The 18,562-nt window shown below is 46.1% G+C and overlaps 1 protein-coding gene across 2 annotated transcripts in view; it reads left to right on the top strand.

Annotated features, from left to right (window-relative positions):
• Positions 1-18,562, top strand: part of B3GLCT (beta 3-glucosyltransferase) — a 1,059,223-nt gene that overhangs the window by 32,276 nt on the left and 1,008,385 nt on the right. For both annotated transcript variants that reach the window (XM_086935136.1, XM_086935137.1), the window contains exons 2-3: positions 15,085-15,140; positions 16,740-16,779. In XM_086935136.1, coding sequence (XP_086791262.1) covers positions 15,085-15,140; positions 16,740-16,779 — 96 coding nt within the window. The remainder of the gene's footprint in view (positions 1-15,084; positions 15,141-16,739; positions 16,780-18,562) is intronic.

Genomic DNA, 18,562 nt, shown 5'->3' with positions numbered 1-18,562 from the left:
ACACCTACAGCATGGACAAGATGACAGTCCAGCAAAGCCATCTAATGCAACTCTAACACACCGCCAACCCCACACACACATACAACACACACATATGAACAAACACACAGACAAAAACACACACACACACACATAACACACACATAAAAACACACACACATACACCAACACAGCAATGACACCCAAATGTTTCAAAGCTAAAATCCACCCATTGCCTAATTTATTTAATTTGAGGGTTTGGGATGAAACACATTGCGAAGTTATTCGGCTCTAGGCGCTCTCAAGTTGATCGCATTACATTGCTATTTTCTCAGTGACACCAGGTTGCAATACTACATCAGGCCATGCTTGTTTTTCCCCTTTTAATGTTATGAACGGACACTTTTATGACTGCATACCTCTTGTTTGTTTTATTAGCTGGATAATTACCCTTATTCACAAATAAAAGATTTGCACATTTAATCAAGGACCATATATTTAGCATTTCCCTTCTCGGAGCCCTTTATTTGAGTGTTTTTCGTGTGCCCATTCAGGATTTCCATGTGCTGGGCTGTATTTGTTTACTGCACAAGCTGTAGTCTGGTTGATGGAAAGATAAAAACTTCCAAATTGATATACAATGGACAACAGGAATATTGTACGTGATAATCTTTCCCATTCTTTGAAGAAACTGTGTGTGCATGTGTTTGTGTATGTGTGTGTGTTTGTATGTGTGTGTGGGGTTGGCGGTGTGTTAGAGGTGCATTAGATGGCTTTGCTGTACTGTCATCTTGTCCATGCTGTGGTGTTATAGGTGAGCTTGGTAGGTGTTTTTGACATTCAAGGCCAAATCTTTTCTCAGAGTAGGGGGTGAGGCTTTATTAACCTTCTTGCTTTTCAAATTTGCTTGAAAATGCATCATTTATCTACTCTTTTTTCAAAACCCCCTTTAGATGTTCGGGCTCGTTCGCTGCGCTCGCTTGTCACGGTACACCCCGACAGAATGTTTACACCACACCACTTTCAATTGTCACCAGCTACCACTGACTCAGAGTGGTGCAAGCCACTCCTCCCCCGACCCGCCCAGCCGCACGCCCCCAACCAGGCATACCCTCCCACCTGCCCCCAACCAGGCACACCCCAGCCTTCTGCTTTCTAGCAGTGTGAGAAGCAGAAAATAAAATGGTATTTAAAATACTATTTTATTTTCTGCTTCTCGCACTGCGGGAAAGCAATGGTGCTGCGCTCCAACGCCCTAATGGAGCACCCCCACTGATACTGCTAGAGGACAACTGATATGGAGAGTATAGCTATTTAGAAGCAAGAGTAAACGGGGAAACAGTAGCATTTCTAAGTAGTACCAGAATACTCCGTTACCGAGAATATTTTGTTCCTGTCCTGGGTTTTTATTTAACAATTGGCTACATTCTGCAAATTGTAATCCTAGTACATTTATGTTGAACAAACACATACATGCGTGCAAGTAAAAAAAAAAGCCTCGAGGCTGGAACATTATGCGTTTATTGGCATAGAGCTATCAGGTAACGTAGGCATCAGAGACAGGAGGAAAGTCCTAGCACCCACCACAGGCAGCAGGACACAGTAACAAGAGACAGATGGACTTGTCCCGGTCAGAATGGGTCATGCGGCTTGACCAAGACTTCCACCATGGCGAATATGCTTTGCTGAGGTCCATCTCACGCCCCGAGATCCTACAACATCCTATTTCTTTGCTGCCTTCAGTGGGGGGGGGGGGAAACTTGAAGCCACATTTCATACTCGCTGCCACCTAATGTGCCACAGTGCAGATTCATAGTCCACGCCGCCAAAAAGCAATAATATTATATCCTAGAGCCCTGTGGTTTTACAAGGTGGCGGCAGTAGTGGCAATAGACGGGAACAAGACATGGAGGAGGATGGAGGAATGAAGAGGCAAGGGAGGCAGTGGTTGTCCCCGGGAAAATCTTAACGGGGATGTCCATGCTGACCCAGCATGTGGTCTGGCGATGGGCTGGCCTTTAGAACTGGCCGAACCGAATCTTTCTGCACCTGCTGCCCCATGGACATGCCAACTCTGTGTCAAGTGGGCAGGTGCCCACTGTGTCGCTGCTGCTTGCACGATTTTCATCAGCCACACTCCTCCCAACCGTCGTGTGCCATAGCACAGCCTGCAGCTTGGAGTGTGCTTGTCTTCAGAAAAATAGCCTGGCCAGAGCACTTCTCTGGAAGGTGGCGCCAGAGCAAACATGTAATTTTCTGAAGAGAGCCGTTCAACTTCTCCTGCTGCTGCAGAATGTTTTCGCGGGAGGGTGTGGAGGTCACTTGTGATTCAGAATATCCTAGCCTATGGTGCATTCACTGTTGTTGTAAAGGAGAGATAATGATTACCTATAAGCACTGGGATGAGAGAGAGCATCTGCACTTGAAAGACGATCTCTGTCCTCTCCCCAGCTTGACTGACAACCTTTGAGTGCTTCCATGCAAACAAAAGGGGGTGGTAATGGACGGAGCATCTGAACCAATCAAACACTCACACCCAGTCAAAAGATCTGGGTTTAATCCATCACCGTTCTTTAGCCCACTCTGCCACCCCAGTTCAGACATTGCTATATGCAAATCAGTCTGACCCTGTGCCTCATGGGAACAGTCCAGCCCGAACTGCCAAGCCATGCCTTCCCTGGACCGGAAACAAGCTTCCGAGGACAGGTTTCTGGCATTCCAGCCATCTTCAGCCCGGCTTGCTTGAATCCAGTGGCAAAGTGAGCAAGGGACTCACTTCTGAGCATACCCTGCCACACTTATGGCGGCCAAAAGCGGTACAAAAGGGGGTGGTAATGGACGGAGCATCTGAACCAATCAAACACCCACACCCAGTCAAAAGATCTGGGTTTAATCCATCACCGTTCTTTAGCCCACTCTGCCACCCCCAGTTCAGACATGGCTATATGCAAATCAGTCTGACCCTGTGCCTCATGGGAACAGTCCAGCCCGAACGGTCCATGGAAGACACAGTGATGGATTAAACCCAGATCTTTTGACTGGGTGTGAGTGTTTGATTGATTCAGATGCTCCGTCCATCACCACCCCCTTTTGTACCGCTTTTGGCCGCCATAAGTGTGGCAGGGTATGCTCAGACGTGAGTACCTTGCTCACTTTGCCACTGGATTCAAGCAAGCCGGGCTGAAGATGGCTGGAATGCCAAAAACCGGTCCTTGGAAGCCTGTTTCCGGTCCAGGGAAGACATGGCTTGGCAGTTCGGGCTGGACTGTTCCCATGAGGCACAGGGTCAGACTGATTTGCATATAGCTATGTCTGAACTGGGGTGGCAGAGTGGGCTAAAGAACGGTGATGGATTAAACCCAGATCTTTTGACTGGGTGTGAGTGTTTGATTGATTCAGATGCTCCGTCCATCACCACCCCCTTTTGTACCGTCCATGCAAACAAGGCAGAACTTGGCAAATTGTATTGTATGCAATTGCATCTATATATCACACTTATTACAGAGTAGCAGCACTATATAAATGCAAAAAAGTGAGTTTTTTCCTTTTCCTTTTCTTTTTATTTAAATGGATTTGCAGTGTTTCAGTGTCCACCATACCATCCAGACTTATCTGCCAGTAGTATCTTGCGTTCTGGTTCGGCAGAGGGGTCTTGTTATTTTGCTTCTAAAAAAATCCAAGCTTTGGATAAAATAACAGAAGAACGTGCGGTTGTGGAGTTCCTATACCCCAACGCCCAGAACATGTTGCTTGGAGTCAAGAACAGCAAGTTTTCATATTTATTTTGTCTATGGGACAAGTAGGCCCAGCCTCCTGCAGCATAAGCCCTCTACCTGCCTGTTTACTGTACTGCATTATGGATTTGGGAAGGGCATTGTCTGCATTTAAGGTAACGTGTATCCATATTTAAATGCTGTTCGAACTTGTATTTATGGTTTGTTAAAGCAAATTCTTTATTATTGTGGTGAGCACTCTAGGGAAATGTAAGCACAGACTGCACTACTGACATTGGTTCCAGTATAAAAATATGTTCCTACTTTTGAAAAGTTTACCAATAGGAGGCTACATACAATGCTTCCAGGATGCCCTCTGATTAGATGCAAATATTTGCATGAGCTTGAAAGCAAGACTGATGATTCTTTGCTTTCAAAATGAAATGTAGCCAAAAAAGAATACAACTAGGAAAACAAATGTTTAGCTAAACTACTCTGAAATGTTTGGATGTATTTCTTTGAAGCATCACTTAGTAAAATGTGTTGATACATGCTTGTATTTCCAAAAATATTCATAGTGGCCAACCAGTTAAAACTAGATTATGAGACTCCCGAAAATAAACAAGCATTGCCACAACCAAAAGGTCTGATATTTGTGATTAGCATTTTGCTTTTTTGTCAATGCATGTCTTGTTTTGACTTAGTTATTGTATTGTATCGAAAATCTTTATTTCGGCCTATATGGCCATAAAAGCACAAATGAAAGTACAATACATTTCATTCAATTAAATAAAATCATTGCTCTAAGTGGAGCCCAGGATTACAACGAAAAGTGCATGTAAATTACAATAATGTAAACATTCGGGATAACCTGCAAGCCAGCCTCAGAGGTCGAGAAATGAGCCTATAGATATATGATTTAATAAAGTGCGTGTGTAATACATAAGCAGCATAAAGGCCTTTACAGTTTTCAAAAACCGGGGTTCATGATGCTAACATAGCGGCCCTCTCCTAGTAGGGTTCAAGTGTGTATACAGATAGAAAAATATAAAAACAAAGTATACAGGACATTATGATTAAAATACTCATTTCAAAATCATGAAATACTTTCTTTCATGTTAAACGAAGACTGAGACCCGGTTTGTAAAATATATATTAATAGACCAGCAAATCCTATAGGCTCATCTTTAGGATGGCTCTACGAGCGCACCACATAGAGAATAAAAAATGTGGTATTGAAAAAACAATGGGCATGTTAGTGTCCTATTTCAGTAGCCTAAAAACCTCAGTGCAGTGGCTGGTTTCCATATTTCTGCATAGCTGTAAAAGCCATCAATGTCTTGCTTTCTTATATCCTTGACAGAAAAATATTACACAATATTCCATCTCCGCTGCATTGCTACAGGCAGGACAACCCAAATTGGATAAACCTGCCCACTTATTTGTAAAAGCACGCAACGGGAGCACCCCATGCCTGAACTGCAAATATGGAAAGGGGCGACCAATCGGTCCCCCCGAACGTATGGCAGAGTACCACGATCCCCCCGGGAAGCCATCTTGGGCGGGAGGCGAGTCTCGGCTGGTATGCCCGAAGCGGCGTAGCCGGGACGCGCCTTTTCCCGCCCTCGAGTGGGTTGGCCTAGACACTAACGCGGCTGGCCACGCCCTTGGGGCAGGCAGGGGCGGGTTTACGCCCGCCCTGAAGACGGATAAAAGGAGAAACAAGACCAGAAGGCATCCTCTTGTTCCTGTGCTCTGAAGCTGCACCTCCTCGCTGCACGTGAGCTCGAGACGGAACGAAGAGCCAATTTTGAGCGTTGTAATCCTCTTGTTTGTTTTCTAGATAATCTGCTGGAGAATGCCGAAGAAGGCGGGAAAGCGAATGACTACCGAACAGATGCTGCGTGTTCTCATGAAGGAGATGACCGACCTAAAGAGGCGAATGGATAAAAATGAGGAAGGGGGCCCGAAACGTCCTTTGGAGGGAACGGCCCCGGGAGGAAAAGGCAAGAGGCCCAGGAGGGGAGCAGCTGGGGGAGATATCCCGGGTCCCAGTGTCCCGCTCGAAGCACCCACTCCTGTGCCGGAGGAAGGGAATCCGATTCCCGTGGTGGTCACCCCCGTGTCCGGGGAAGATATGCCGCCCGAGCTGGCAGCACAAGTAGCAGCGTGGTTGGGTAAAAGTAGCGAGGGCGCCACGGCTGTCGACGCGCAGGTGTTGATGAAGCAACTGCGGGAAACTCATGAAGCAGCGAGGGTACCCACGCCGGCCGCGGCCGTAGAGAAGCCTCAGGGGACGGTTTTAGTCGCAGAGACAGCGTCCAGTTCAGGTAAGCGGCCATTGCCGATTGCGAGGGAAGAGTCGGCACCCTCTCGAAGGGAGAGGTTGGGTCAGCATGTTCCTTTAGCTATTAAAGAAAAAATATGGGCAGGGGAATATGTAAACATCTTCTCGTTGCTTACTGATCATTATGAGATGGAGCATGTTAAAAGTCAGAAGGATCTCATGCATCCGAGTGTTTGGCGCGCAAAGATGGCCGCCTTTAAGGTTAATGAAAACATTGGCAATTGGGGCAAGGCATGGGGGATTTTCACATCGATCTTGGGAGAACGGAGGCCCGAATTGCTACCCGAATTGCCGAGTTATCAGTCACGGATCATGGGGTACTCGGTATCACACGAGGGTAATCATTGGTTTTGCTATGATAATCTTTTCAGAAAAGCAAAAGAACATGATAAAAACTTAACTTGGGATTGTTATGATTCTGTGTCCTGGTCCAAAATGAAGGATACTGGTATGTTGAAAGTGCCATTAGTAGGGAGTAATGTGGGCGAATCCTCCCGTCAGTATGCGGGGACGCCCTTTCGATCAGGTACGGGTACCGACAATCACTCGAGGCCTACCGGTAATACAGGTAAAAAGGGGGGTTGTTGGAATTTTAACAGGGGTAAATGTACTAGGCCCCAGGGATCATGCAAATTTAGACACGAATGTAGTGGGTGTGGGCAATCATCCCATCCTGAGTCCACGTGCAGAGCCAAAACGGGTGATAACGGGGGTAGAGGAGGCGCCAAACAGGTCTAACATAGTCCGAGGGGCGCCTTTACCTACCCCGATTGATACCTTGGCAATGATTCCCTGGCTCAGTGAATACCCGGATCGTGCTTCTGCTGGGGTGTTGCGGAACGGGTTTTCATATGGTTTCCGCATCCCAGTAGGGGACTTTCAGGGTGTGGAAAGATGCAAAAATCAGATATCGGTCTTGCAGCATACGACCGTGGTACAGGAAAAGATCCGGAAGGAGGTTACTCGAGGTCGAGTCGCCGGTCCGTTTAGTGTACCCCCGGTGGCTAACTTTGTTTGTTCGCCTTTAGGAGTGGTCCCCAAGAAGGACCCGGGTGAGTTTCGGTTGATACATAATTTGTCAGCCCCACGTGGTCTTTCCGTAAACGAAGCGATAGACCCAGAAATATGTTTGGTACGGTACGCATCTTTTGATGAGGCCGTGGCCATTTTGAATCGCCTGGGGCCCGGTGCGCTGATGGCAAAATCTGATATCGAGTCAGCGTTCCGGTTGCTCCCGGTACATCCAGACGATCAGCGTCTACTGGGTTTCACGTTTCAGGGACAGTATTACATGGATAGGTGTATGCCGATGGGATGCTCTATTTCTTGTGCCTATTTCGAGAAATTCAGTAGTTTCCTACAATGGGTCTTTACTAAGAAGACGGGTTTTCAACATGTGATGCATTATCTTGATGATTTTTTGTTCCTGGGGGCAGCCGGGGATTCGGAATGTGGGCAAGCTTTGGCTGCATTTTGTGTTTTAATGAATCAGTTTGGCGTGCCATTGGCACCAGGTAAGACGGTGGGTCCTTCGACCTGCCTCGAGTTTCTGGGGATCGAGTTAGACTCCGGAGAAGGTTGTTTCCGTTTACCAGGTGATAAAGTGTTAAAGTTCAGGGCATCCCTGCAAATGTGTATGAGTGAAACTAAGGTTAAACTGCATCAGCTACAGCAGTTAGTGGGGCAGTTGAATTTTGCCCTAAGAGTTATACCAATGGCCCGCCCCTTTTCCCGTTCGATCGCTCAAGCCATGGTCGGACTGAAGGAGGGCCATCATCGCACAAGGCTCTCGGCCGAGGTCCGCCAGGACATGCGCATTTGGTTGGCATTTCTGGCGGATTTCAATGGTCGAGTCGTCTGGAACAAACCAGCCGTGTCCTCTGAGGAACTGGGGCTATGGACAGATTCGGCAGGGAGTATAGGTTTTGGTGCCATTTTCGGTACTCGATGGTCTGCACAAAAATGGCCAGCATGGTGGCGAGACAGTGGACTGACAAGTAACATTGCCTTCCTGGAACTCTTCCCCATTTTGGTGGCCCTGAGAACGTGGCCTGAAGGGTTCAGAGATCACTCTGTGGTATTCTGGTCTGACAATATGACCGTGGTTGAGTGTATCAATAGCCAGGCAGCACGATGCAAATGGATTTTGAGACTGCTCAAGGAAATTGTATTATTATGTATGCAATTGAATGTACTATTCAAAGCAAGACATGTCCCGGGGATAATGAACCAGGCGGCTGATGCCCTTTCTCGTTTTCGTATGCAGGCTTTCTGGGGTTTCCTTCCCACAGCGGACCCGGAGCCAGCACCCTTTCCCGAAGCTCTCTGGTCTCTCGGTGCCCCGAGCTTCGTAACCTCGTGGGAGAGAGTTTAGCACCCAGGACGAGGAAGGCATATGAAGGGGCGTTCCTTTCCTATTTAGCCTTTTTGGGGACTGCGAGAGGGGAGCTTTGGGGGCAGGAGGAATGGGTAGTGAACTTTTTGATGTCTTTACATCGGGCAGGGAAATCGGTGGCCACGGCCCAGAGGCATCGGGCTGCCATTTCTTTTGTTGCTAGGGCTCATGGGATACAGGACCCGACAGCGTCTTTCACTGTGCAAAAAGCGCTACGAGGGTGGCAACGCCTTGAGGGTCGCAGAGTAGACGAGAGGCGCCCGATAGGTTTGGATAGGTTGGCCCAGTTATTATCCAGACTCCCTACAACATGTTCATCTCACTTTGAGACAGTGTTATTCCGAGCTGCTTTTACGCTAGCATTTCATGGAGCTATGCGGGTAAGCGAATTAGTGGCGAGGAACAAGCAGGATGTTACGGGAGGGCTGTGCGCAGAGCACGTTCAAATCAGAGGGGAGACGATGACTGTCTCGTTTGTAAGGTCCAAGACCGATCAAAGCGGGATGGGCGACTGCATAATTATACACAGGATTCCCGGTTCGTCCATGTGCCCAGTGAAGTGTTTAGAGGATTTTTTGACACGAAGGGTGGCATCATGGGGGGGGACCTTGTTGAGACACGCAGACGCCACCCCACTGACAAGGTTTCAGTTTCAGCGGGTGCTTGCGATGTCAATTACAGCTGCGGGCTTGAACCCGGGCGAGTTTGGGACCCATTCCTTTCGGATAGGGACTGCTACAGAGGCTACAGCCAGGGGTCTGAATGTGGAACAAGTTAAACGTGTGGGGCGTTGGTCCTCCAATTGTTATAAAAGGTATGCGCGTTTGCACATGTTGTGAAGCTGTAATGATGTACTCACGCTTCTTGTTTTGTTTGGTTTTCAGTTACGCAAGCCTACGAGGCGGGGCGGACTATGCAGTCGACCCAGCACCGGGACAGCGGCCAGACATCACCGGCTGTGAAAAAGGAGGTGTGGGTCGTGGGCCACTCATACGTGAGGCGTGCCGCGGACGTATTCAAAGCAGGTGACATGGTGCACATGGCTGGGGAATACGGGTACAGTATGTCCTTCTACGGAAAGGGCAGTCTCTGTATTGACCAGTTTCAATCATTTTTCGAGGGTTTGCTAGGGCGGACGAGGTCACCGCCGTCTGTAGTCATAGTACATCTTGGGGGCAATGATTTGGTCACCACTGGTAGACGACTTCTCCTGGAGGCGATGCTTTCCACTGTAAGTTGGTTGGCGAGGAGAGTTCCAGGGTGCACAATTGCATGGTCCCATATGATCCCACGAAAAGTGTGGCGGGGGGCTATTTCTGTGTCTGCTTTAAATCACTCGGTGAGAAAGATTAATAACAAAGTGAGTAGGTTGTTCCGGTCCAGTGCACTGCATTCTATTTCGCATGGGTGTATTAATGATGACAGTATGTATTTGGGGGACGGTGTTCATTTGTCTCGGGTGGGGAATGAGTTACTCATAGGAGACTTCATAGCTTGGCTAAAGATGTTGAAACATGACCTTTAGATAGGAGTTTGGTGGGGGGTCCGGATAGCCGGTCAACTATCCGGACCTGTGGCGGTAAGGTCATGATCGGTGAGCACTAATTGGAAGATCCCTATGAGTGGGCGTTACCCATTACGGATGGGGGCGCTCGGGGGAGGTGGCCATTGGCCCCTCAACGGGGAGGCGGTCCCTTCTAAGGATGGGTCGCCGAAAGGAAAGAGAAGGCGGTCAAGGCCCCTTCATGGGTAGGAGGGGTTACAGCCCCCTCCTGGGGAATTTCCCGGGGCCAGGACGTCTGCGACGGCAGATGTGGTAAGTTGTGTGGGGTGTGGGGGGGGTCTACGCTACCTTCTAGATACCTCACACGAGCCTCGTACGACCTTTAAGTGGCGTCGAGTTTTACTGGGGCCCCCGTCAAGTCAAGGGAAATTGGTATTTGCACTGGAGGTATGCCTCCGTGCCGCCCCTCACAAGGGAGGGGGATATGTCTGGGTTAGGGATCTTGACACCGGTTACGACCTTGCCGTTGGCCCTTAAACGTTAGGATGTACAATTTCAAAATTTCAAGTAAATGTTTGTAGGATGTTAGTTCGGCTAGGAGAACCTTTGTATTAGAGGATATGTTAAGGTTAGCCAAACATCGCAATGTGGTAATGAAATTGTACATATTATGAAACTGTTATTTTAATGTTTTAATTTTGTTTCATATTTTTAATAAATACGGCCGGGAAGGGTAACTCCCTTCCCGACTTCCAAAAGTTCAAGAACGGTTTCCGGTTTCCCATCCTTGGGGAGTGTGTTGAGAGGGGGTGGCGGGTATCTCAGCCATATGGAAAGGGGCGACCAATCGGTCCCCCCGAACGTATGGCAGAGTACCACGATCCCCCCGGGAAGCCATCTTGGGCGGGAGGCGAGTCTCGGCTGGTATGCCCGAAGCGGCGTAGCCGGGGCGCGCCTTTTCCCGCCCTCGAGTGGGTTGGCCTAGACACTAACGCGGCTGGCCACGCCCTTGGGGCAGGCAGGGGCGGGTTTACGCCCGCCCTGAAGACGGATAAAAGGAGAAACAAGACCAGAAGGCATCCTCTTGTTCCTGTGCTCTGAAGCTGCACCTCCTCGCTGCACGTGAGCTCGAGACGGAACGAAGAGCCAATTTTGACCCACCCACCAGCCCCTGAAGACAGCGAGTGGTTTTAATAAAGTTTGATGGATAACTGTGATTTTCATTTACAGGTTGTGGTATTATCGTGAAGATTTTGAGTATGCAATAAAGAATGGTCGATTTGTGTTATGTTTTGCAAATAAAGTAATTCTGCTTTAGTGTTCATCAGTACGCATGTGTTTGAATATAGTTGTGGTTGCTACTGTTGGTAGATATAGTCATTTAGTTAGCATTGTCGTATTTATTTTGGTTGGGCGGTAAGGTCATGATCGGTGAGCACTAATTGGAAGATCCCTATGAGTGGGCGTTACCCATTACGGATGGGGGCGCTCGGGGGAGGTGGCCATTGGCCCCTCAACGGGGAGGCGGTCCCTTCTAAGGATGGGTCGCCGAAAGGAAAGAGAAGGCGGTCAAGGCCCCTTCATGGGTAGGAGGGGTTACAGCCCCCTCCTGGGGAATTTCCCGGGGCCAGGACGTCTGCGACGGCAGATGTGGTAAGTTGTGTGGGGTGTGGGGGGGGGGGTCTACGCTACCTTCTAGATACCTCACACGAGCCTCGTACGACCTTTAAGTGGCGTCGAGTTTTACTGGGGCCCCCGTCAAGTCAAGGGAAATTGGTATTTGCACTGGAGGTATGCCTCCGTGCCGCCCCTCACAAGGGAGGGGGATATGTCTGGGTTAGGGATCTTGACACCGGTTACGACCTTGCCGTTGGCCCTTAAACGTTAGGATGTACAATTTCAAAATTTCAAGTAAATGTTTGTAGGATGTTAGTTCGGCTAGGAGAACCTTTGTATTAGAGGATATGTTAAGGTTAGCCAAACATCGCAATGTGGTAATGAAATTGTACATATTATGAAACTGTTATTTTAATGTTTTAATTTTGTTTCATATTTTTAATAAATACGGCCGGGAAGGGTAACTCCCTTCCCGACTTCCAAAAGTTCAAGAACGGTTTCCGGTTTCCCATCCTTGGGGAGTGTGTTGAGAGGGGGTGGCGGGTATCTCAGCCATATAACTTCTTGGCAAGGACCGGCTGGACATTATCCAGGGCAAGCTCTAATCTGTACTGATCTTTTACTTCTAGAAACCCTGTAGTCAGTGAACCAGACATAGACCGCCCCTGTATCTAAGCAAGTTTGTACTCCCTATAGCTCTCTATCAGGACCTTCCTCAATGTTGTAGAGAAGATTTCTTCTGCATTATTCCACAAGTTTCCCCTACCCATGGCCACAAGAGTGTTCTTAATAAAAGCCAGGTAGTTTGCCTGCACCCTGTAGGCTCAGTACTTCACTCAGCTCTTCCCTGTATGCAGCCAATTCCAGGCTACTCCAAAGACGCTGCCAAAATAGAAGAGGTCTTTGAGCGGCTTCGTCTGCAATTGGTCTAATCTCAAGGTCCATGCAAAGTGGTGTAAGCTGGGAGCTTGGGGGAAGACCCACTAATTGCCTGAAATGAATGTTGTTCTAGCATGCAAAGAAAGAGTGCCTCCTAATAGCATACGTTATAAAAATAACAACCATACTTTCATTTCTGTTCTGAGGGCCTGTCTTGCTTTACACTCCCAAGTAAAAGAAATTCAGCACTCCCCAGCAGAGACATCTCACAGGCCCTGGTGCTCCTGGATTTGTCGGCAGCGTTCAACACCATCGACCACGCCATCCTCCTCGAACGGGTCGAGAACGCCGGCATCCGGGGCACCCCGTTGAGATGGCTCGCATCTTTTCTACAAGACCGGAAGCAAGCAGTCTGCCTCTCTACCTTTATGTCTAAGGCTAAAGGCCTTATGTGTGGGGTCCCCCAGGGCTCCTCCCTTTCCCCACTACTATTTAATCTATATATTCACCCTTTAATTTCAGAGCTTCAGAAGAGACCTGTGGTCATCTTCAATTATGCGGATGACCTCCAGCTCATCTTTAAGATTGACTCCTCCCCCGCTTCTATAGAGACTGTCCAGTCGATTATGACGCTTATCAGTAGTTGGATGAATGCTAATCAGCTCAAGCTTAATCCCGACAAAACCAAGCTTGTTCTTACGGGGCCTCCAGGAAATCCCTGGAACTCCAATTTCTGGCCACGCTCCTTGGGATGTCCACCATCTCCGGTCAACTCAGTTAAAAAAAGCTTAGGAGTCACCATTAGTAAGGATCTCTCCATGGGACCTCAAATTAAGTCAGTGGTGTCGGCTTGTTTTTTCACCTTCGTCGTATCAGGAAAATTAGCAGGTTCCTCGCCCGTGATGCCCTGGTCCAAGTCACTCTGGGACTGATCATATCCAGAATTGACTAGGCAAACGCACTGTATTCCGGTATACCTGCCTATCAATCCCGTCAGCTCCAACTTATCCAGAACCAAGCAGCGAGACTCATCTTTGGACAGCCAAAATCTAGCCATACCAAACCCCTCCTTAAGAGCCTTCACTGGCTCCCTGTGGCCCAACGCAGCCTCTTTAAAATGGGCTGTCTAGTTCACAAGGCCCTTTCATCTCAAGGCCCGGCTTTTTTAGCCTCTCTTATCCACCGCTATACTCCTTCTCGAGCCCTCCGATCCTCTGGGGCAAATCTTCTCTCTACCAGCTCCTTCAAGCGTAAGAAGCTCGGGGGATTGAGATTTGCCTCACAAGCCCCATGCTTTTGGAACTCGCTTCCACTCCATCTTCGTCTCACCTCCTCCTACTCCCTGTTTAGGAGGGCGCTGAAGACTTGCCTATTCTCTCAAGCATGCAACTAAATTTTCTCCTCCTCGCTGCAGTGTTCTCTGTTCGTCCTCTTAAGCGCCAAGAAACCGTCGGTGTACGTGCGCTGTATAAATACCTTTTATCATATCATATCATATCATATCATATCAGACACTTGGTAAAGCAAGAACGCACCTGGAAAGGGGGCTTCATTCTCATGAAATGAGGTACATCAAAAGATAGTTTTCATAATAAAGTGTGGGGTTTTATTAGTGCAACACTGTCTAACAGAAAGGATTTCCCAGATGTCAAATGAATCCGGTAAAACAACATGCAAATGTAAATATACTTATAAGTGCCAGCAAATAATAATAAAATACTCACAAAATAATCAAATTGCATCTGATAAAACACAAGCAGATAATTATGGTAAAACACAGGCAAATAATACACACAAGTCAGATAATAATGAAATATTCACAAGTGAAATGTAAGGAAGTAAAACACAAGCAAATAATAAATGTGTAGGAGAATAACAATATGTAAATAAATATAGAACTATATATCTTTACATATATCTCAATACCAATAAACAGAGAAAACACCTCACCTGCTGCAATATCTTCATCTTAGCCCTCACAAGACTGGGGGGTCCCAAATTTCAGCCCCTGGGGTCGAGACTCCTCAAGCCAAGAAATGCGTCCACCTCTTAAGAGAGAAACCGGTTTTCGAGCTAAGAAACCACAGTTTATAATATTCTCAATGCACTAAGACACCCTCTATGAAATGTACAGGCCCCTCCCTTGGCTCAAACATTTTACATGAACAGACCACAAACTTTTGAGAGGATCCCAGCCCCTACAGGGGAGAACTTTTCAGTGGACCATAAAACAGGGAGTATCCATGTCAGTGCAGTTGGACCTTCCTTATATGGCCACATCGGAAATAAAGACTCAAGTGGGCTAGGTTAGTCTTATCTCCTTTAATTTTGGGGGGGGGGGGGGGGGGGGGGTTGGTTGGTTGGTTGGTTTATGTAAGAAGGTCGGCTCCTTCTAGCATGATTACCCCACTTTTTTGACTGGTGTCCATGTGTTTTTAACCTAGTCTTATATTTATGCAAAGAAGCCAACAAGGCTGATACGTTCCCAACTCCATAAGAGTATCAGGATTTCCAGCCTTTACCTGACTTCAGAACATTATTTCGAATGGTAGTACACTGCTAATCATTCTTTGCTATTTAATATCACTGTGAAAAATGCACTGTTGCTTAAGAAATCACTCAACTGTGCTAATTTGTGTTCTCTTTTTAGATTTTATTCCATGTGTTGCTGCAGAAAACGTTCTCCAGAAAACCACAAAGCTGAAGGTACAGCGAATTAGAGAGTGAGAATGTTTCTTTGTGTTCATAAGAACTGTTTGTACCTGTTGGAAATGGGGTCTCGAGTTTGCAGTGGTTTGCACCTTCTCCCAGTAGGTACCCTCATTCTAGTCAGGGTAAGGGAGTCGCACAGTTAAGATAACCCCTCCTTAGCACCTTGGTAGCTTGGCACAAGCAGTCAGAATTTTCTCAGAGGCAAGTATTTGTACACACACACAGTAACACAGTGAAAACACTACAAAAGCAGTCCACACCAGTTTAGAAATATAGCTAATATTTATCTGAACAAAACATACCAAAATGACCAAAAAATCCAACATAAGTCAAAATCTCACTTTTAAAAGCTTAAGCAGGTTAAATCCATAGAAATCAATGGATGTTTTTGTTTTAGCACAAAGTACCTAGATGCTTCAAAAATCAAACACAAGGCAAGACACAGGGGAGGTGAGGCACCAGAAAAGCAAAGCAAAGCGTTGGTTCCTTACTGGCAGGGGAAGTGATGTGTCGGTTCCTTACTGCTAAGCAGGCGAGGTGATGCGCCAGTTCTTTACTGCTAGGCAGGGGAGGCGATACGTCAGCCCTTTCCCTAGAAGTTTTTACTTTTTTTCCTAACTAACATATTAAGTTTGTCTCCTTCCCTCATAACCTATTTCCTATTTTCAAGGTCTCCAGCGCTGCAAGGTCATACATATGGCAATAACACTATGCAACTATCATCACGCCAATGCATACAAAAAAGTAAAAACATTGTCATTTTCAACATCAAAAGCTCCAACTTTCGTAAATGCGAGACCTATTGCATTGCAAATGCTTGTTGTTTGCAAGTTCTGCATAGCAAGGGACATAAGTTATCCAGTCGAAATAATGGTGAAGAAGAATTGCTTCAGGGGTGGGGCAGAGGAAGGAAAGCTGCTGAATAAGAAGCAAGGAAATGTGATTGACAAAAAGACCCTTAATCTTGACAATGGGAGGATGTAGGCAGACCTAGAGAGTCTGAAAAGAGCTATTAATTATTTGTAAAGTTTCTCAGTTGATAAACTAATGTTGTCATGATGCTTCACTCAAAGCAGCATCTATTTTAACAGGGTAGTCAAAAAAGCATAATATTTTACATTGTACCTTTAAGATTCAATAAGTCAGATCTCAAAGTGCCTGAAGTTATTCCTAATGTGATAAATATTTACCATAAAATACTAACTATACAATATTATTATGCACAACTGTTCTGTGTTGGAAACAGGTTTTTTGTCACGAGCCCTACATCTGAACTCAGAATGAATCGGGCGCTGCTCCAGAGTACATATTGTACAGTATTAGGTGAATTAATAAGGGTTTCATTCTTAAGAAATCTCTATATTGTTTGTAGCAATGAGATACCTTTTGTATCAAAAGGAATTTGTGGAAAAATGTCTTATTAGTTAGGTAGTAATGCCATACAATTCACTGCCTAGTATGCTTTCAAACTAGTCATACTCTGTTTCGTTTTTTCAGTGGTTGTACGTAGAATTGTACTAACCCAGGAGAATTAGCAGGCACACAGAATGTAATTTTGCCATTCTCTTCTTTTTTGTTATATCTCTGAAACAGGAGTCTGAAAAACTCAAGCAATCAAGTGAAAATGCTCTGGGTATGTAAACATGAATTCGCATTCTCTTTTTGTGTACAAATGCAGAACATTTAGTTAGAAGCTTTTATGAACTCGGTTTGGTTAGATATGATTTATCGAATTATTTATTGTACTGTAATGTGGAAATACAGATAAAGGATATGGAATAAACTGGAATAAACGAATGAGATGTTTGTTTGTTTATCTCTAATATGATGCACCAAAAATAAGATTTATTATGCAATGAATTCTGAATTAGTGGGCACAAAACCGCTTCCAAATACAAACACATAGGATGCTTGGCTTCTCTTGAACCATTCCTCTCAACGTGAATAAAACCAGGAAATATCCAGTGTCTGATGCTCCCTCTCCCACGCCATCATTCCTTATACACAGCAAAAAGAAAATAGCCTGCTTCTTGTCCACCCTTTTCCTCACCTCCCTTGTAGCTTTCCTCACACAGTTCCTGAAAATGTGAGTGTGGTGATGGCTGCCATGGAAAAGTGTGCCTTTATTTAAGGTTTGTCTTTCTGCATAGTATTTTGTGGCACAGACTGAGGAGATGGAGAAGGATTGACGAGAACAGAATGGAGAACTATCTATCAAAGGGAAGCAAGAGCAAAGGGGAGTTTTGAAGGGAACTGAGACATTGAGTTACTTAGAACTACATGGTACAACATGGAGAACATTGTATTAGTGCAGGGAGAAGGAGACAACCTTTCCATCTGTGTCTATGTCTCTCTCACAGATGGGCCACAGTTGTGATATCATGGATGCTGTGTTCAACGCTGTCAGTATATGATAGCTGACTAGCAGCCCTCCGTGTGGCGTGCATATCTTCAGAGAGCTGAGCAACTGCAGGACCAAAAGCTTATATGCTAGACTTCTATTGCTTGGGACTTCTCGCAGGAAGAGGAGTCAATAATAAGATGGACAATTGGACAATGTTGGTCCGAGAGCACCCAAAATATCATGGAGTGTTTGGTGAAACATGCACTGCACTTGCCTCTATGTTCCATCTATTTGTTCTATCATTGTGCAGACTCTGGTGGCTAAAGACTTCACACAGTGGTAGAAACAGATGAAATTCCAAATAATGCAGGATCCAAAGATTGCCTTGCCCTGTGGCCCACTCTTAATCCCTTGATTCTTTTGACTTTGATACCCTCCATATTTTTCACAATATCAATTCTACCATTGATTGATGAAGATTGATAAAACTTGACAACACAGAATCCGCATGAGAAAAGATAACTGAAACAGTATCCATATTTAAGTAGATGCACATCCATACTGCATTTCAGGAATCCAGGGCATTCTATTTAGTTAGGAACCTCTTTGCACTTTTCGGTGTTTTTTACCTATTTGGTCTAGTATTTGTGTCTTTACTGGTGTTTTGTCCCAGTTAGGAATTTAGTCTCTTTACTTTCCTTTGTTGCAACTATTTTGAGCTGTCCATTCAACTGTATTGGGTTATCCCCTGGTTTAAGACATCAGAAAAAAGCAAACGTTCCCAAGTGCCCCAGAGGATTGTATGCCTATGGAGAAGGATCCTGTCAAACCCATAGTCAGAAGGATCTCCTATGAGCTCTTCATTAGCTTAACATTGTCCCTGGTTTAGTCTTTCAGTCTCCAAAGAGGGGGGGGGGGGGAGACTTGTCATACAGTTTGCAATTTTCTCTCCCAGTTGAGAAGTGAGAAAGGGCAACCTGAGCTCTTCAAGAAGATGAAGAAGGGGTCGTCCAATCTAGAGTGAAACTGGAAGCAAGGAAATCTCTTAAATGCTAGAGGTAGAAGAATTCCA

This window comes from Lissotriton vulgaris, chromosome 8 (genome assembly GCF_964263255.1).
Source record: "Lissotriton vulgaris chromosome 8, aLisVul1.2, whole genome shotgun sequence".
In the NCBI taxonomy this organism is placed as follows: Eukaryota; Metazoa; Chordata; class Amphibia; order Caudata; family Salamandridae; genus Lissotriton; species Lissotriton vulgaris.
The sequence above is the reverse complement of the archived record's forward strand: the minus strand, read 5'-3'. Positions and strand labels throughout refer to the sequence as shown.